The sequence below is a fragment of the Camelina sativa genome, chromosome 14 (genome assembly GCF_030686135.1).
Source record: "Camelina sativa cultivar CO46 ecotype springtype chromosome 14, ASM3068613v1".
Taxonomy (NCBI): domain Eukaryota; kingdom Viridiplantae; phylum Streptophyta; class Magnoliopsida; order Brassicales; family Brassicaceae; genus Camelina; species Camelina sativa.
Window position 1 is genome coordinate 17,572,424 of NC_141893.1, and position 20,023 is coordinate 17,592,446.

The 20,023-nt window shown below is 35.9% G+C and overlaps 2 protein-coding genes and 2 pseudogenes across 7 annotated transcripts; 2 read left to right on the forward strand and 2 right to left on the reverse strand.

The window, feature by feature from the left end:
* Positions 1-6,780: 6,780 nt before the first annotated feature.
* On the reverse strand, positions 6,781-8,176 carry LOC147928351 (uncharacterized; annotated as a pseudogene).
* Positions 8,177-10,067: 1,891 nt separating this feature from the next.
* Positions 10,068-13,172, forward strand: LOC104741984 (type I inositol polyphosphate 5-phosphatase 1). Of its 6 annotated transcripts, none has more exons than XM_010462936.3 (10): positions 10,068-10,216; positions 10,318-10,465; positions 10,551-10,601; positions 10,788-10,857; positions 11,093-11,197; positions 11,289-12,003; positions 12,079-12,269; positions 12,350-12,458; positions 12,597-12,739; positions 12,837-13,172. In XM_010462936.3, exons 1-10 carry the CDS (start codon positions 10,181-10,183, stop codon positions 13,024-13,026), a joined length of 1,758 nt encoding a protein of 585 aa, XP_010461238.1. In that variant the 5' UTR covers positions 10,068-10,180; the 3' UTR covers positions 13,027-13,172. The 6 variants fall into 6 exon arrangements, with proteins under 6 accessions (XP_010461238.1, XP_010461239.1, XP_087340605.1 ...); XM_010462937.3 differs by having other exon boundaries at positions 10,107-10,216; positions 11,038-11,197; XM_087484479.1 differs by having other exon boundaries at positions 10,107-10,216; positions 11,038-11,197; positions 12,353-12,458.
* A 329-nt stretch (positions 13,173-13,501) lies between these two features.
* Positions 13,502-16,929, forward strand: LOC104741985 (dolichyl-diphosphooligosaccharide--protein glycosyltransferase subunit STT3B-like). The gene is made up of 6 exons (XM_087484478.1): positions 13,502-14,583; positions 14,668-15,204; positions 15,337-15,791; positions 16,269-16,391; positions 16,483-16,542; positions 16,647-16,929. Exons 1-6 carry the CDS (start codon positions 13,669-13,671, stop codon positions 16,774-16,776), a joined length of 2,220 nt encoding a protein of 739 aa, XP_087340604.1. The 5' UTR covers positions 13,502-13,668; the 3' UTR covers positions 16,777-16,929.
* Positions 16,930-17,037: 108 nt separating this feature from the next.
* On the reverse strand, positions 17,038-18,575 carry LOC104757758 (polyadenylate-binding protein 1-like; annotated as a pseudogene).
* Between the last annotated feature and the right edge of the window lie 1,448 nt (positions 18,576-20,023).

Consider the following 20,023-nt stretch of genomic DNA (forward strand, 5'->3'; position numbering starts at 1 on the left):
AACATTTTAACATTTTTTACAATAAGCAAAACTCTATCTCCCTGATAATTTTTTTCTTTCAATACCCAATGTATTTAAACTAAGTCTACCTTCCAAATATCAAGGTTAGTTTTATGCTTAGCTTTTTATAAAGTTATTCACGGACAAATAATTTTATGTAAATTTAAGTTAATTTGTAGTAATCCATTTTTTATTTTTGTCAAAATATCAGTTTCAAGAAAGCGTTAATAGGATTGTAAAACCATTTTTTTTATGTGAAAACTACTACATTTTTTTGTAGTTTATTTTTTTGGCCGTGAAGGATAATTGCTCAGCCGATCCGAATTGGTCGAGTCTAGTATCATCAACGTTTGATAGAGACCGTTATTGACAACAATATACCAAGTTTAGGGCATCTCTAACTCATACTCTATTTTAGAGTCAAAATTCTATTATAGAGCAACATTTGCTCAAAGCCTACTCTATATTTTATTTTAAAATAGAAAAAATTACGAGATTGCTCTATATTTAGAGTAACTCTATTCTCAATTCTATTTTTTTACACTACCTCTATTCTAAAGTCAAGTATAGAGTAACACATTGGAGAAAAACTATGCTCTACTTAACGGAATGAGAGAATTCACAACGGTGTCTAGTCACTCGACGGATCACCACATTCGCTTGATAAGACTACTAATGTACAATAAAGAAAGAAAAAGAAAAGGAGTTTTACTTTGCCCAAATTTAAGTTCGATTAAGTTTATAACGGAATGAGAGAATTCACAACGGTCTAGTCACTCGACGAATCACCACATTCGCTTGATAAGACATTAAGTTTAGTCATGTTCGATTTCTTAACGTCTATTTATAAGATTTTTCAATAAAAGAAAAAAACAGGTGCATGTGAATATTGAATAGTGAAATACACATTTCCATTATTGCTCAATTCTGGTTTTAACTTTTTATGTTTAAACTTAATGTCTCTTTATAAGATTGATCGATTTTTCATGTAATCTCGCGGTATGTCTTGATTTGTAATCTATCAATCTCCCAAAAGAAAAAAAATTGAAGAGATGATCTCTCAGTTTTTTGTTAAAGGATCTTCAGTTGTGACGTATAAGCAACAAAGTTATTATATGTTTTGCTTATACGTATAATGTTATCCACACATATTTTAGAGGTTTAGGGTATGATAAAATCAAACCACGAAGTAATGTAGCTAACAAAGTAACAATACATGTTATTGCTCTTGTCTTCTTCTCCCATCTTCTTCTCCTTTTGTCGGCCAGTCCCAACCGTTGGATCTTTCTGCTTGCTATCTTATTTGCTCTGTACATTAGATGATGAACCCATACTATACGACAACTAAGTTTATCAGAACTGATGATCCACTAATAGGTTGCACTACTATATATAGTTTGTTGTTCTAATGAAAGAGCAAAACTGATCTATACTTATATTGGGTGATGATTTCTACATAATTTTTACTAATTGGATTGTTGGATTTGGATCAATGGACGGATCTGATCACCAAAAAATAGTATTTGCAAAGGTATCACATTATGGTAATTGCCATCGTACCCAACATAGTCTTCTATAGTTACGATCTGATCACCAAAACTGATCTATATACATTGTCATTATATTGGGTGATGATATCTAGTTATTTAGCACGAGGAAATGATAATAAAAGATCAGAATTATCTTGATAATGAATAAATTAGGAGTAGTAATAGGGAACACACAAGTGATTAGAGGCAGCATGGCCTAGGAGACGGCGAAAGTTAAAAAAGAAAACAAAAAAAAACAACTTAAAAAAGTGATTTTGGAGGGAAACCCCTTTTGTTCTTGTCGTGTTTCTTTGATTAATCAGATTGGGTGTTTACTTTTATTTTATAAATATCCTAAAATAAGTGTAATTTGATTAAAGAAACTATCGTAAACATAAAAAGAAATTACACTTCATTAAAACGATACGTAAAATTCAAAATTACATTACCAAGACAGAGGAGGTGGGTGCGTTTTGGGAGGTGAGCGCTGAGCAGCATCAAAAGATTGTTTATAGAAAAAACACACACATGAAGGAGAGAGCTACTATGAATGTATTAAAAATAATACTATATTTTTACTTTTTAGACTTTGACCTCTTTTTACTACCCATATTAAGCTGATAAGATATGCTTTAGCTTTGCTTAGTATATATTTCAGTAATGGTGAAACTACTACAATACTAATAGTATGTAAATAAATCAAATCCCTAGTTAACTCATGTCTCACAAACTTTGGTATATGTACTATATAGCAAATAAATCAACCAAAAGAGATCATATTAATAGCTAGGGTAACTAATGATTTAATTTAAGTGTGGCTAATTTGTCTGCATGGCACGCTGCAAAAGCAAAATGCTTAATTAATGGCTGTTCTCCAGCTAACGTATTTGTAAAATACTAACATTTTTTTTTTCAACCATTGGGCCACAACTGGCCGGCCCATTAACCAAATTCTTATAAAGCGGGATCCGATCCCTGATGTGATGGTGCCTTCTACAAATAGACTTACCTTCTGTCACTGCACTAAGGTCACTTCACATAAAATACTAACATTTTTGGAGACTTTTCTTTCTTTTCCTATGTTGGGGACCTGTTTTATTATTATTATAGTAAAAGTGTAAAATTTCTATAAATTAATAAAGTTGGGACTATAAAATTTTATTAATTTATATAGATTTTAATTTATCGATACGATAATTCATGAAGAGATTTTTTTCATTTTTATAGTTTTGAATATTTTTTATTTAAAATAAAAAAAAATTTGTTATAATTCACATCTTTATAAAATTTTCTTAATTAATAAGTTCAGCTATCCTAATATGATAGATGTCAATAGTTTACTATACTATCTAGGTGAAATGATTAATAATTAGAAGTTCAGAGTTTTGAAGAAATTGTTATTACTATCTTTTATAATGAAGAAATTGTTATTACTATCTTTTATAGATAAGACGTTCCACAACTTTTGGATGAAATTTGAGAAAACAACACAAAAGGTTATTGATGCAACAATAAAGATTATAGATGAGCTCCAACAAGAATACAAATTCAAGAATAGATAAATAACAAAAGAGTCATATTTTACTAAATTTCTTATACATATATATTTAGTTTATATTATTATTAATTTATGATATTTATAGGACAATATTTTACATAGGATTTCAAAAAAAAATTATTTTATCGAATTGTATTATTTTTACAAAGACCCAATTCGAAATCGGAAAATTTTATTAATTTATAGCAAATATTAATTTATAGAAGTTCTACTATATCTCTTCTACAATAATTTTTATTTATTTATTAAAAATATGGAAGTATTGATCTAATTTTGAAGTGGAACTGTGGAAGTCAACCTTCAAAATTACACTATTACGTAGACTATATATATAACCAGATTATACATTTCAAGCAACATGATTATTATTATTATTTTTTAAAACCAACCAATAAATTGAAAAAGAAATTCCTCCGTTTCTCCAAACAACATAATTATCTTATTTTTATGTTTACTAGGTGATGGCTGACAAAAAGAAAAATTACTAGATAGCAATATATTATTAACACTATATATATATTCATATATTGTAAAATAAAAAACCTTTACACCTTTAATTTAAGATGTAATTTCTCTGTTTCACATTATTTATCGTTCTAGATAATATCATATATGTTAAGAAAATAATTTATAGATAAAACTGAAAATTTTGTTTTATAAATTAAAGACGGAAAAAGTAGGTCTAGAAGGTTTGGGTTTGTGAACTTCGAGAAGTGTAAGATTTTTTTGAAGATGATGAATGGAACAATAGTTGATGAGAAAACGTTGTTAGATATCCTTAGTCTTATATACAATACAAATTTATAAAACAAAATTTCAGTTATATCTATAATTTTTTAGTTTATTAGTTTATTAATTTCAGTTATAGATAAAACTTAAATTTTGTTTTATAAATTTGTATCGTAAATACAAAATGATAACTAAAAAACGAGAGTATATATATATATTTTTTACATTCATTCAAAAACAAAGGTAAAATTTCACAAGCATGATGAACATCATATTTAAAACACAAAATATATTGCTGTGTAAGTAATTTGTATTAGACGATTATATGACATACCAAACTCGTAAGATGGAACAAGCTTTGTACATGATTCTTAAACAAAATAACAAATGAAAAAATAATAGAACATAAGAAACAAAACAAAAAATTATGGTTCTCAATCATACGAAATATATATCTTTGTTTTCTTTCTTAATGCTTTCACCAACATCCAAATTCGACCAAACGAAATAAAAAATAAAAAAGTATTATATATGTAAAATTGTAAAAACAACTTCAGATCATTTCTGTGACTGTTCCCAATAGTTTAGGAACTGCTTATCTAACTCGTTAATTTGTTTCCTAATACGTTAAATTTTTTTAATTCATTTATTCTATTTTCTAGATTGATTAGGATAAAAAGAATTAAAAAAAAAGTAATATCACACTATTTAAACATTTTGTTTTTTTTAGGATTTGATACGCCCAAAATTCGAGGATCACTCAGCCGTACTAAAAAGGATAAAAACTCGCCAAGGTGCAAGGTGCAACAAGGGAGATTTGATGGATTGAGGGGATGCACAGCAGTTGCGGAAGCCTGCTGATATTCCCAAATCCAATCACTGCTAGATATGACACACTAGTCCAGCAAAACGAGGTTGTTGCTTCTATATTACACACCAAAAAACAAAAAAATGTTCTAGACAAAGAACAAAGAGATAAACTCATAAAATGAAAAGGAAAATTGATTGATGATTCTCAAATGAGATTACATGAGATTACATGAGTTTATATAATGATAAGAAACTTGGTAACAAAGCCAAATATTAATTATTCTTGAAACTAAAACACAATAAAGATATATAGTTTAATGAAGATTCAACTATTGAACTTTGTCTTCCCAAGGTGAGTTGAACTCAATTTTCGTCACTCCTCTTTGACCACAAAACAAAGTGATTATTTTAGGCTTTCTTAGACTTGAATTAGGCTCAAAGTGGGCTGGACTTGATAGGTATCATCCCCAATAGTTCTTCTCATGCTCTCTTTGGCCATAAGCTCTTGAATAATCTCATTTAGTGCATTTCTTAGCCTCTTAGCTTTTGCTCTAGTCATTGGTCCTTCAGGTACAAGCAATGGTTCCTCCGCTACAAGCTCTTTGGGTTCAAGCTCAGAAACAAGTTCCTCAGGTTCAAGCTCAGCTACAAGCTTCTCCTCCTTAGCTCCATTCATGATCACATCATCCCCCTCCTCTTGAAAAGGATTTGTCCTCAAATCTGGATCATCTGCCACAAATGGAACTAAATCAGAAACATTAAAGCTTGAACTCACATTGTACTTACCTTGAAGATCAAGTTGGTAGGCATTGTCATTGATCTTTCTTTTGATCTCCAATTTGAATCCTAAATCTTTCTTGATGAAATCCTTCACAAAGCGCCTATACAATCCAGCTAGTCCATGAAAGCTCCTTACTTCTCCAACGAACTTAGGACTTTGCCAGAATCTTATAGCTTTATCTTTCTCCTCCTCAACCTTAATGTCATCTGCACTAACAACAAAACCTAGAAAGACAAAGTTATCTGTACAAAAAGTGAATTTCTTAAGATTGGCAAATAACTTTTCCTCTCTAAGAATTGTTCGAACCGCTTTTAGATGCTTATCATGTTCATCCAAAATCTTGTTATAGACTAAGATATCATCAAGGTAAACTACAACAAAGACTCCAATGAATGTTCTCAAAACATGGTTCATTAACCTCATAAAAGTGATGGGTGCATTTGTTAGCCTAAAAGGCAAAACCAACCATTCATACAACACATGCTTAGTTTTGAAAGCAGTTCTCCATTCATCACCCTCTTTCATGCGAATTTGGTGATAACCACTTTTGAGATCTATCTTAGAAAAGACACAAGAACCATGCAGTTCGTCAAGCATATCATAAGGCCTGGGAATAGGATGATGATACTTTACCGTAATGTTGTTGTTGATGGCTCTACAATCAACACACATGCGCCAAGAGCCATCCTTCTTAGGCACAAGGAGAACAGGTACAACACATGGGCTTAGGCTCTCCCTGATGTAACCTTTTTCAAGAAGCTCTCCAATCTGCTTTTGAATTTCCTTGGTTTCCAACGGATTGGTTCGATAAGCTGGCCGGTTTGGAAGTGACGCACCTGGGATGAAGTCAATTTGATGTTTTATACCTCTTATTGGCGGCAAACCGTTGGGGTTCTCTTCTGGAAAGATATCTGAGAATTCCTGCAAAACGTCTATCAAATCACTCGGGAGCTCCGGTGCAAGGTCAGAAAATCCCATTAGTGTTTCTTTATACACAAGCAAAAGCAATGGCTGTTGAGAGTACAAAGATTTCCTTACTTGACTCTCCTTGACAAAGAAGTTGAAGTTCTTAGGAGATACCTCAGGCTTTGCTGGTTTAATTTCTTTGTCCCGGCTTTTCTTCAACTGGACCTGGTCTTGATGGACCTCCAACAGAGTTAAAGGAACCAGAGTGATCTTCTTTCCTTTATGCTCAAAGGTATGCCGGTTGGTGTAGCCATCATGTATCGCCCTCATGTCAAACTGCCAAGGTCGTCCTAGAAGGATATGACTTGCATCCATGGGAAGGATATTGCATAGGATCTCGTCTTCATATCGGCCGATGGTAAGAGGAACCGTGACTTGCTCCCTAACTTACTGTTCACCTGTTTCATTCAACCATTCCAGTTTAAAGGGCCGCGGATGAGGTATGGTCTCAAGTCCAAGCTTCCTAACAACAGTATCACTAGCAACGTTAGTACAACTTCCACCGTCAATGATCAAAGAACAAACTTTATCTTGAACTAAACATCTAGTGTGAAAGAGATTCTCCCTTTGTTCTCGGTCATTAGACTTAGGCTGAACGCTCAAGGATCTCCTAGTAACCAGAAGTGTCCCTTTAGTTGGATATTCAAGTTGTTCTTCCTCTTCGTCAAAGATTGGACCGAGATCTTCCTCTTTTTCTTTATCATCCTCGGACTCCACATCACCGTTGTCTAGGAGGATCATTACCTTTTGATTCAGATATTTGTTTGCATAATGTCCAAGTCCTTGACATTTGAAACACCGAATATCTCTTGCCCGATTGTTGGTTTCGACTGCCTTTCCTTTATCAAGACGAGCTGAAACATTAGTCTTAAAAACTGAATTTGATGGGGTTGGAGACTTACCTTTATCTTGATAACTTGGTTTTGGAGCAAAGGAAAGTTTAGAGAAACCATTCCTCTTGGTTTGTTGTTCGATTAGAATCGCCTTGTGCAACATTCCCTCCAAGCTTTCATATTCTTGAAGCTCCATTCTGTCCTGAATGTCCCGATTGAGGCCTGCAAGGAATCTGGCCATGGTAGCTTCTAAGGTTTCATTTACGTCCGCCTTGATCATTAAGCTTTCCATTTCCTGGAAATAGTCCTCCACAGATTTAGTTCCTTGAAGCAAACGTCTGAGTTTTTGGTGGAGATCTCTGTGGTAATGAGCCGGCACAAACCGTTTCCTCATCAAGGTAGTGAGCTCATCCCATGAAGCTATTGGTCTTCCACCTGTCCTTCTCCTGTGAGACAAAACTTGATCATACCAGTTAATAACATAGCCTATAAACTCAGTTGCTGCTAACCTAACCTTCTTGAGTTCAGAAAAATTTTGACAATCGAACATTAACTCCATTTTCCTTTCCCATTCTAAGTAAACATCCGGATCGTTCTTACCTTCAAAGGTTGGAATTTTAAGCTTTAAACCACCTAAATTGTCATTTTTTGTACCAAAAGGATTAACATCACCTTGATCACGGTTTCTATGACTTCGTCTAGGTCGGTTGATGGATCGATCATCTTCTTCATGGAACTCCTCTTCTTCAATTTCCTCCTCGGGCCGGTGAGTCCTCCTTGAACGTTCTCTCCTGGCTACGGGTCTAGAACGGGTTTGTTGGCTATTCTGAATCTCGTCGAGCCTCTGGTGTAGTTCTTGTAGACCTGTATTCATAATATTAGTAATAGTGTCATTCAATGCCCTCATTTGCAAGTTAGATAGCCCGGCGACAGAATTTCCTGGCCGATCTCTTTCTCCATCACTTTCCATGGTTTCCTGAAAACTTAACACCAAAAGTTAGCAGATAAAAAAATCCTCACACACAAAAGTGTTTCTCTCAATTTTGGTAGGTCACTCAAGAGCTTTCTCCCTAAGTTCTAAGAGAACAAATCCAAGCAACCCAATGGAATTCCAAAGCAACAAGGGAAGAAGGAAGATAGAAAGACAAGAGAATTTTGTGAAATCTGTTTTAACCACACCAAGGCTGGATTTCTCCTCAGCCAGCATGATTTCTCTTCCACCACCTAGCCAAAAGCAGATCTTTTTTTTTCTTTTTTTTTTGTATCAGATTTTTTTTTTCTTCTTTTTTTCTCTTTTTTTTTTCTCTTTTTTCTCTTTTTTTTTTCTTTTGAAATAGATTTGGCCTAGGTAAGGAGATGACCCAGATTTAAGATAGAAAGAAGAAGAAGAAGAATTTAGAAATGAAAGATGAGAAGATGAACAGACAAATACCGGTTGAGTGGCTCTGATACCACTTGATACGCCCAAATTCGAGGATCACTCAGCCGGACTAAAAAGGATAGAAACTCGCCAAGGTGCAAGGTGCAACAAGGGATATTTGATGGATTGAGGGGTCGCACAACCGTTGCGGAAGGCTGCTGATATTCCCAACTCCAATCACTGCTAGATATGAAACACTAGTCCAGCAAAAAGGAGGCTGTTGCTTGGATATTACACACCAAGAAACAAATAAATGTTCTAGACAAAGAACAAAGAGATAAACTCATAAAATGAAAAGGAAAATTGATTGATGATTCTCAAATGAGATTACATGAGTTTATATAGTGATAAGAAACTTGGTAACAAAGCCAAATATTAATTATTCTTGAAACTAAAACAAAATAAAGATAGATAGTTTAATAAAGATTCAACTCTTGAACTTTGTCTTCCCAAGGTGAGTTGAACTCAATTTTCGTCACTCCTCTTTGACCACAAAACAAAGTGATTATTTTGGGCTTTCTTGGACTTGAATTAGACTCAAAGTGGGTTGGACTTGATAGGTATCATCCCCAATAGTTATTCCCATGCTCTCTTTGGCCATAAGCTCATTTAGTGCATTTCTTAGCCTCTTAGCTTTTGCTCTAGTCATTGGTCCTTCAGGTACAAGCAATGGTTCCTCCGCTACAAGCTCCTCGGGTTCAAGCTCAGAAACAAGTTCCTCAGATTCAAGCTCAGCTACAAGCTTCTCCTCCTTAGCTCCATCCATGATCACATCAGAATTTAAACATTTTGTTTTTGCTAAACCACTGTTTAATTTTTTTTTTTTTTTTTACTATTTATATATTTTGATTCGCTAATTGCTAAAAGATTGTTTTTTTTAATTATTTGAATCCATGGAAAGTGAATAAAATTGTTTGACTACCAGTGAATTTTTTTAACAAGTATTATGTATGTCTTCCTAAACAAAAGAAAAAAACATACATCTAATAATAATATAAGATAACAAACAATTGGCGATATCAAATTTTACATGTCAAAAAATGAAACACTCAATCATAAGAATAACCGTATTATAGCATGAAAATTTTAGCGATTTAAAATATTCAAAACTTTGAAATACTCTTTACGAAGAAGCTTTACTACTAATGAGAATTATATCGAGCTCAATACTCACTAGCTAGTATTTTGAAACTAAAACAAATTTTAAACTCTGATTAATCAATTTATCCAACAATGTATCTATTTGCTCAAACTGGAATATTTTCACACTGAACATTCGAATATGATTTGGAGGTATTGAAGCAATCCCAATTTTTTTTTTTTTTTTTTTCTAGTTTATTATTGGCACACATCATAAAGAAGAAAGGAAAAAACCAACCTATTTATGTTAGTTGACCTTTCTAAACCGATTTAACCCGAAATTTAATCAATTTACTAAACCGCCGGTTCTAACGTAAGAAAGAAATAAAAATGATATCTGCATTTTCAATCTGTCTCCCACCAAAGCGTCGTTAAGTCTCAACCGCGTCTTCTTCTTCCTCCTCCTCGGATTTAATGGCGGCACTACGATCACGATCACGACGAACGGAGGTATGCAGATCTCTATCTTCTGCTATATCATTGTCGTATAGTTGATTGAAGTAGTTTTTTTTTTTTTTAATTGGGGATAACTCAAATGTGAAATTTTGCAGAGCAATTGGGCTACGATTTGCTGCTCAGCTTTCTCCTGTCTCCAGCTCTACTGGGCACGTCTTGTAATCCGTAAATGGTTCAACGTTTCTGCTATTGAATCAGATTATAGCGCTGATAGTGACGATGACTGCGGAGAGAGAGTCCACGGTCAGCTTATCCTAGTTCTCCGGGAACAATTAGTTTTTTTTTTTTCATATTATTTTGTGGCTGAACCTGAACCTGGTGTTAGCAGAACTTGACCCGACTAGCTCTGGAGTTACCAATCAACGTGTTGATACTGATGGTAATGTGATTTGTAACTCTCAGCTCTCAATTTATGTACCTTGAATCGTTACAACTTTGTTGTTTAGGCTAATTTTATAGTGATAGCGTTTGCGTTTGATGAAGAATACTCTCTACGTAGGTTTAAACATTATTGCTTATTCAGATTCAGTTTTCCTAATTGTTTCTATCCAAAACTAATTTTCAGATGTGCCTAAGCTTAGAAGACGAAATTCAGAAACTTTCAGGGTGCAGTATATGGATACCAAAGCAATCAGGTCTTCTGGATTTCTCTGCTTATCTTTGCATCCTCAATGTTGTCTTGCTGATTGTTAATGTTTCTGTTATTTTGTGAGTTTTTAGACAGATATTTTGTTTCTTGTCTCTCTTTTCTCCTGTAATGCTATATGTTGTCGAACATTTGCTTTAAGAAGTCCCACTGTTTCATGTGTAAACAGTGTTGCTTAGCGTCAACCGTAGTGAGTCCCTGGTATATGGTTTTGATGTAGCTAGAATCTGTGCTGGGACATGGAATGCTGCGGGAAGAGTTCCACCGTCTGACTTGGATATCGATGGTTGGTTAGACATTGCTGAACCTGCTGACATTTATGTTCTTGGGTATGTTTTTTTATTTCGTTCTGACATCTTTTGTTTAACTACCTTGGTTAATGAGTTCTGTATTCAGTATTTATGATTCATTTCATTTCAGTCTTCAGGAAATCGTTCCCTTAAATGCTGGAAACATTTTTGGTATGGAGGATGATCAGCCTGCTTATGAATGGGAGAACTTGATACGGGAGGCCTTAAACCGAGTTCAACCTAGAAAGCTGAAGATTATAAGTCACAGTGAACCCCCTTCTCCATCGAAGTTTAAGCAATCTGAAGAGGTCTCTTACAGCGTACAAGATATGTTTACCAGTCATGATGCTTGCGATGCGATTCATTCAATGGATAAGAAACCCAGTTGTAGTGAAAGCACGGACAGACCAGTCGTAGGTGAAGATTCACTTACTAATATAGACGTTTTGGGTTCTACCAATGACAACGCATCTTGCTTGCCCATACAAGAATATTTACCAAGGCAATTTTCATCAGAAAATACGCCAGACCGCTCTCTCTCAATGCAGATTAATAGTGATTCCCAAAGGGAAGAAAGATTTAGTTACTCTGAAAGAGTTGGTTTGAGGTTGCCAGAGCCTCCACTGAAACTGCTTAATCAATATGTTTCGGAAAGACGTAGTTCCTTCAAGTCAGTGAATCTAACTATCAAGAATCTGAGAAAACCTTCGTATGTACGGATTGTGAGCAAACAGATGGTTGGAGTGTTTCTCACCATTTGGGTTCGGAGGAAGTTGCGCAAGCACATAAGCAACCTTTGTGTATCTACTGTTGGTGTTGGTATTATGGGCTACATTGGTAACAAGGTCTTGATTTCTCATACTAGCTATTCTCAATAATTATTCTTAGGCTAGCAAATAACTTTTCTTATTTTATTATAGGGATCTGTATCGGTAAGCATGTCAATCTATCAGACACCGTTTTGTTTCTTGTGCTCGCATCTGTCATCTGGGGAAAAGGATACAGATGAAGAGAAAAGAAACGAAGATGTACGTGAAATTCATAGAAGAACACAGTTTCTTTCGCATTCTTTAAATGAGAATGAGCTTCCAAGAAGCATCCATGATCATGAGTACGTTTAATTTCTCAACTGATACATTCAACCACATTTGAATATTTAAGTTTTGAACATAACAAGATAACCTTTTGTAGAAGAATAATCTGGCTGGGAGATCTGAATTATCGGATTAACTTGTCGTATGAGGAGATACATGAACTTATTGCAAGAAAGGAATGGCAGAGGTTGGTAGAGTATGACCAGGTACCTTCACTGCATTGTTTAGGTTTAATACTAAGTGACAAAGTTCGAACTCTTATGTTTTTAAAGTTAAAAGATGAAGCAATCTATTGATAGAGGGTCTAAACCACGTTTGCAATTATATGTTTTATTCTCTGGTAGCTTTCAAGAGAGATGACAAAAGGGAACGTATTCGAGGGATGGTCAGAGGGAACTTTAGATTTTGCACCAACATACAAGTACGAAATCGATTCAGAAAACTACATCGGAGATGACCCGGAATCCGGGAAACGCAGACCGGCTTGGTATTTTCTTCATAAACTGTGATACAATTACAACATATTTCCGTAATATGCACAAAAAGGCAAAAATGATGAGTTTGAAGTGACTGTGATTGATCAGGTGTGACCGCATCATTTGGAATGGGAAGGGAATGAAGCTCTTTAATTACAGAAGAAACGAGATTAAACTATCGGATCACCGGCCTGTCACAGCAACGTTCTTGGCCGAGGTTGAGGTTTTGTCTCCACGGAAACTTCATCGTGCGCTTGCACTCACGTACTCCGAGATCGAAGGCCATGCAGACTTCTAAATGCATACCCTCTCCGGTCAGATTCTGTTCTGTGTAGAGTAATTTTACAACTTATATTCATTTCGTACATTCAATAATTCCCATTGAAGGAAATGTATAAATAGTGTTCACGTAAAAACATAATCATACTTGCTTTGTAGATAGAATACAGACGAAGTCTTCTATAGGACTGTTCGACAATTACATTAACCAACACCATATTCCATGACTAGACAAGACCATGAGCTAATCACGTGATCAGTTAAATTAGTTACTAGTCAGCCGATCTAGTATGCGAGGAGTTACCACTTACCATTGTACATTACAACCTTGTCTGTATAGAACAGAACCGAGCTTGCGTTTGATACCAAAGGTGTTGTATTCCTGATTCTGAAAACAAGGGAAGCCTCGTTCGTGCTTAGTCTTTCTACTATTGACAAAAAAAAATTAATTGACAATGGGCTCAGTAAAGCCCAAAAGATCTGTCACTCACTTCAATTCTCCACTGACTTTGATTTTTCTATTCTTTAAAAAAAAAAAAAAAAAAAATCACAAATCCCCATGAACAAAACTCACAGAGCTTAACCGAGCTTAAACACTCTCAACACAGACGACTTGACTCAGATCATTACCGTCGGAGATCGCGTTACTTTATCCATTTCAATGGGAGGTAAATCAGAGCCGGCGAAATCGGAATCCATGGCGACGACGACGACGAAGAGTCCAGATCTGATCAACAGTAGTTTCTTCTCTTTCAAATCCCTAAAATTGAAGACGAAGCAGCAAGAGCTCTTGCTCCGTATCTCGATCCTTGGTCTCGTCTACATCTTAGCCTTCATAGCACGTCTCTTCAGTGTTCTCCGTTACGAATCCATGATCCACGAATTCGATCCGTATTTCAACTACCGTACCACTCTTTTCCTTACCGAGAAAGGCTTCTACGAGTTTTGGAACTGGTTCGATTCCGAGAGTTGGTATCCTCTTGGTCGTATCATCGGCGGTACGCTTTATCCTGGTCTCATGGTCACCGCCGCTTTAATCTACTGGGCATTGCGGTTTCTCCGATTCTTCGTTCATATCCGTGAGGTTTGTGTGTTGACGGCTCCGTTCTTCGCGTCGAATACGACTCTCGTTGCGTATTTCTTTGGTAAAGAGATTTGGGATACAGGAGCTGGTCTTGTTGCTGCTGTTCTTATCGCAATTTGCCCTGGATACATTTCTCGGTCTGTAGCTGGTTCTTATGATAACGAAGCTGTGGCGATTTTCGCACTTTTGTTGACGTTTTATCTGTTTGTTAAAGCGGTGAACACTGGTTCATTAGCTTGGGCTCTTGGCTCTGCGTTTGGTTACTTTTATATGGTTTCGGCTTGGGGCGGGTATGTGTTTATTATTAACTTGGTTCCGCTTTACGTCTTGGTGTTGTTGATCACGGGGAGGTATTCAATGAGGCTTTACATTGCTTATAACTGCATGTATATCTTGGGGATGTTGCTCGCTATGCAAATTCGGTTTGTTGGTTTTCAACATGTTCAATCTGGTGAGCATATGGGTGCAATGGGAGTTTTCTTATTGATGCAGGTTTGTTCTCTTTCCACCACCTGAATTTGAGATCTTGTTAAGAGTATAGGGTAAAGATAAAATCTTGTTGATCTACTTGTACAGGTGTTTTACTTCTTGGACTGGGTGAAGTACCAGCTCAATGACACTAAGTTGTTCCAAACCTTTTTGAGGATAACTGTGACATCGGCTATTCTGGTTGGTGGTATTGCTTTGGGTGTAGGAACAGCGTCTGGCTATATATCTCCATGGACTGGTCGATTTTACTCGTTGCTTGATCCGACTTACGCAAAGGATCACATTCCCATTATTGCTTCTGTTTCTGAGCATCAGCCTACGGCCTGGTCATCTTTCATGTTTGACTACCATATTCTGCTCTTCCTTTTCCCAGCGGGACTTTACTTCTGTTTCAAGCGCTTGTCAGATGCTACAATATTTATCGTCATGTATGGTCTCACTAGCTTGTACTTTGCTGGTGTCATGGTTCGGCTTATTCTCGTCGCCACTCCAGCAGTTTGTCTTATCAGTGCCATAGCTGTCTCTGCCACTGTCAAGAATTTAACTTCTCTGTTAAGGACGAAACAAAAGGTTTCCCAGACTGGTTCCACCAAAGGAGCTGGTAGTTCAAAAGCCTCTTCAAAGGTGAATCTTTAGTATCCTTGTCCCCACCAAAATTTGATCGGTTTTTGTTTAAACTATTCTACTACTTTGAATTGTAGCATGCTTCTCTGGTGAAAGGAGAAATTTTAATCCTTGTCTCCTATGTCCTAGCAGGTTACACTTGATCAGTCTCAGCCTTTCCAGAAGAATGGTGCCAGTGCTCTTCTTGTTGGAGTATTTTATCTGCTCAGTAGATATGCTATTCACTGCACATGGGTGACATCAGAGGCATATTCATCTCCCTCAATTGTCCTAGCTGCAAGAGGAGCCCATGGGAACAGAATCCTTTTTGATGATTACCGTGAGGCCTACTACTGGCTTAGGCAAAACACTCCCACTGATGCTAAGATCATGTCATGGTGGGACTATGGGTACCAAATCACTGCAATGGGAAACAGAACCGTCATCGTTGATAACAATACCTGGAACAACACACATATTGCTACTGTTGGACGTGCTATGTCTTCTAATGAAGACGAGGCGTATGAAATCATGAGGTCACTTGATGTGAACTATGTATTGGTCGTCTTTGGTGGTGTTACTGGTTATTCCTCAGATGATATCAACAAGTAAGTCTCTTTACGTCTCTCATGAATTCATGTATACTCCTCGCCCCATTTATTACTGAAAATCTAGTTATTGTTGCGTGTCAATCAAATATGTCATTAATTGGTGGTGGCTTGCTAAAGAAATACTCAAACGTTTGCTTATGCAACATTCTCAATTATATAACTGTGGGTTTGTGGTCACTAATTTTGACTAGTAGTGAGAAAATGAATGGCTTGGGCTAGTATTAAGTGGATACTTATCAACCAAATATGGAGGTGGCTGGTGATTTAGAAACTAGCTGTCATGGGTAGATTCTACATGTGACTTGTGGCAATTGGTTTGAGTCGCCCAATTAAGATTTAGTCGTTATTACATACATCTCTACCATCCCTGGCACGTTAATACCTTCAATGGTCTTCCAGTTCTTAGGAGTCGTAAGAAAACGTTTTTGTGCTAGTGTATTTACTGATCCTCATAAGAAAAATTACGTGAGTTAGGTTCTTGTGGATGGTGAGAATTGGAGGTGGAGTATTCCCAGTGATCAAGGAACCTGATTACCTTGTGAATGGTGAATTCCGTGTAGACAAAGGTGCATCACCAAAGATGCTGAACTGTCTCATGTAAGTTCACACTCAACTCAAGACTCTACTTTTAGCTTGTTAAAATTTTGAAGACGATGCAATAAATCTTAAATGTGTTTTCCGTGTATAGGTACAAGTTATGTTATTACAGGTTCGGTGAGCTGACCACAGAATATGGCAAGCCACCCGGGTATGTTAAACACTTGCGTTTTGCATTTTGAAGATAGTTTTAATTTATCATACACACATTTAGTTTACGCATGCAAAAAGTTGAGTGGTGGAAATTATTGGCAGGTATGATAGAGCAAGAGGGGTGGAGATAGGGAACAAAGACATCAAACTTGAACACTTAGAAGAAGCTTACACAACATCCAACTGGATAGTTCGTATTTATAGAGTCAAACCTCCGACGAATAGGTTGTGATACTTCAGTGTTACAAAAATGGCTTTAGATAGTTGATAGTTTTGAGGATGAACCATACAATTTTGGATTTTCTTGGACTTAGTTTTATTTTTATGCATTGACAATTTTTGTAGTTTTTCCATCACTTAAGTTAAAACATATTTGCATTGGTTCGTTCGTCTTTTTTTGAAACAGGTTACGTAATTTAATTTTGGTTTGATCGAGCTCAAAGTAAACATGTGTTGAAAATTAGAGATGGAAGAAACGGTAGCCATATTAAAACCAAAGAGTAAATCCTGACATAACTTAAAAAATTTCCACCACGACAAAATAAAAGAAGACTATCAATCCAGTTCGTCTTTTGGAAGCATAATGTTAATTCCCACCAGCTACTAAATTGTTACAGGGTGGGTTTAATAGCTTCGGTTGTAGTAGTGGCATTGTGGCAAACTAGGGTGGAGGCCGACAGGAGGAGCAGATGGGTATAGTGCTGGACGAAATGGTTGTGGCACCATAAAATTAGGGATAGGCATTGGAGGGAAACTGTTTGGCAATCTTGATCCACACATGAAATACGGTTGGAAATTGTTGACTGGAGGTTGCGGATATATCATTGTTGTCGGAGCGGCCGCTTGACTAAAGAAAGGATGTTGGTGAGGACTTGATGTTATAGTTGATGACGAAACAACGTTTTGCGGGAGGTTATCAAATCGAGTTTGTAAATCATGAAACCGACGTTCCTCTTTACATTGTGCCAAAGAAACATAGATAGTTTTGTTTCCCACCATCCTCCCATCCATCTTGAGCATCTATGTTCAAAAAAGAAGATAATAATAATTAATCGTGAGTTTTCTTGATTGATAAGGCAACACTAAAAAAAATTACTTGGTTTACAAACTTACTGCTTCAGAAGCTTCCTCGCTTGTTGAGAACTCAACAAATCCAACACCTTTGCTCATACGATTGGAATGTACCAAGACCTACAAAATTCATATGTTAAATTCATAAGTCAAATGAAAAAATTTACTAAGAGATTGCATACGGTACCTTGCAGGAAGTGATGGTTCCAAACTCGGAGAATAATTCTTGAAGCTTTTTGTTATCAACAGAATCCTCAAGATTCTTCACATAAAGATTCAACCTTTTACTTGTTCTCACATCCCGTTCTGTTTTCTCTACTTTGAATTTGGCTTTCAAATCCTCAACTCTATTATTTTTCCTCTGAGCCCTCCCTACATACAACTTTTTCTCATCGACTATTGTCCCGTTCATCTTCTCTATCGCAATAACCGCGTCCTCAGCCTTCTCGAAGTTCACAAACCCAAACCTCCTAGACATACCTTCTCCGTCTTTCATTACCACTGCACTAGTTATCTCGCCAAACTCCCCAAAAAGCCTCTTCAAATCAGCATCCGTCGCAGTCTCAGCCAAGTTTTTAACATAGACATTAGTGAAAACCGGCGATTCATCCCATTGACGACGACTAACGAATGGACAAACGTAAATATGTTGATTACGGACGAGTGTGTCATTATTGCGAACATTGCATGCGATATTGACTGAAAGCTCCGAGTAGAACCGGACGAACCCGTATCCTTTCGAAACTCCAGAAGCATCACAAACCACTTTGCTTGATACAACTTTTCCAAATGTAGAGAACATGTCGCAAAGTTGCTTGCTGTCGACAGATTCGTGTAAATTCTTGACGAACACGTTGCCTCGACCGCTCCTCCTCTTGCTAGGATCACGTTCTGAAAACATTATCCTCATCGGTTTCCCCTTTAACTTATGAAAGTTCAGTGCATCCATTGCGATCTTTGCTGTTTTTTCCACGCACAAAAAAAAAAAAAAAGACACACACCAAACCAGAAACAATCAAATTCGTTAATTAATGAACTTCACATAATTCAAATCCAAACATGAACACGTTTACCAAAATCATGCAATGGTCGCCTAAATAATAACGAATAAAAAACTAACAAATGTTTAGATCAGTGACTTAAAGGTTGAAAGTAAACTCTTTCTCAAACCGATTAAACACTATAAATAGCCAACATGCTTGATTGAACAATATACAAACATATAGAATATTATTACCTTGGGAACTATCGTTGAAATTGACATACGCATAACGAAGAGATGAACCCGTGTTTCGGTTGCGACAAATTTTAACCGAGGATACATCATGGGTTATCTCATTGAATTTTGTGTATAAGTCGCTCTCTTTAACACTCGAATCAAGATCTCCCACGTATAACGTAAGCTTTTCATAGTCGTCTTCTGAGATTATACTCAGAATATGATCAAGACTAGTAGTTCCCATAATTGAAACGAAAACAGGAATAGGACGTCTGGTACTCTGTCGCTTGTTAAGAGAAAACAACAATAATTATATCGTTAGAATTAGGGTTTTCCTTATACTAATAAGACTAAAATATTATTTTTTTAAAAAATTATTAATAAATTCTGAATTTAATAAATATATAGAAAAATATTAAAAAAAAATTTGGTGAGAAGAAAAATACTAAATTAAGCTTTCCTTCACTATTTTATTTATTTAAAACACTACATTATAAAATATATATATATATTTTTAATTTGTCATCATAGTTTTAACTACAAAATCAAAATTAAATAGATCGTCACTGGGAAAACGGCCAAAATCAACCTCAACTATTTGTCAAATACTTTTTCATACTTGAACTTTAGTACCATGTAAAAATCAACCTAAATCATCCAAAAATTCAAATTTTACACTTAAACTATGTGTATTTGGCCGATTTCAACATCTATTTAAACGGTGTTAATTAGTGGGTTAACGGTGCTGAGTCACATGACACCGTGGCAAACACATGGCAAAAAATTCCATACGGCGTCGTTTTAGTTTTAAAAATTGTATAAAATCAAATGTTGTAGGGTTCGAACTCGGGTGGATGAAACCCAAATAAAATTAACTTCACGCTATAACCACTAGGACATATTGTGTTATGTTTTGTAAGATACATTATTAAACAGAATTATCTGTAAAGCAATAATTTAATCTTGTCGGGCTTGTCATCTTCGTCTCTCCTCTCTGCCTGCAACCATCTCTCTATTGTTCTAACACTGTTTCTTCTCACTTCCTGTAGCGAACCATCCGCTTTGTTCATTTAACACTGTTTCTTCTTCTACTATGCCGATGAATCTCCGGATCTGTAGAATCCGGGGAGAAGTGTTTGGTTTCTCTCCGTCGAAGCAATTGACCTCGTGTCATTTCAAAATTAAGAGT

Coding starts and splice junctions, on each gene's coding strand:
- LOC104741984 (XM_010462936.3), top strand. CDS start 10,181: ATGGCGGCACTACGATCACGATCACGACGAACGGAG. Junction 10,602..10,787: donor TCAACGTGTTGATACTGATG/GTAATGTGATTT, acceptor ACTAATTTTCAG/ATGTGCCTAAGCTTAGAAGA. Junction 10,858..11,092: donor ATGGATACCAAAGCAATCAG/GTCTTCTGGATT, acceptor TGATGTAGCTAG/AATCTGTGCTGGGACATGGA.
- LOC104741985 (XM_087484478.1), top strand. CDS start 13,669: ATGGGAGGTAAATCAGAGCCGGCGAAATCGGAATCCATGGCGACGACG. Junction 15,792..16,268: donor TCCTCAGATGATATCAACAA/GTAAGTCTCTTT, acceptor TACGTGAGTTAG/GTTCTTGTGGATGGTGAGAA. Junction 16,392..16,482: donor AAGATGCTGAACTGTCTCAT/GTAAGTTCACAC, acceptor TTCCGTGTATAG/GTACAAGTTATGTTATTACA.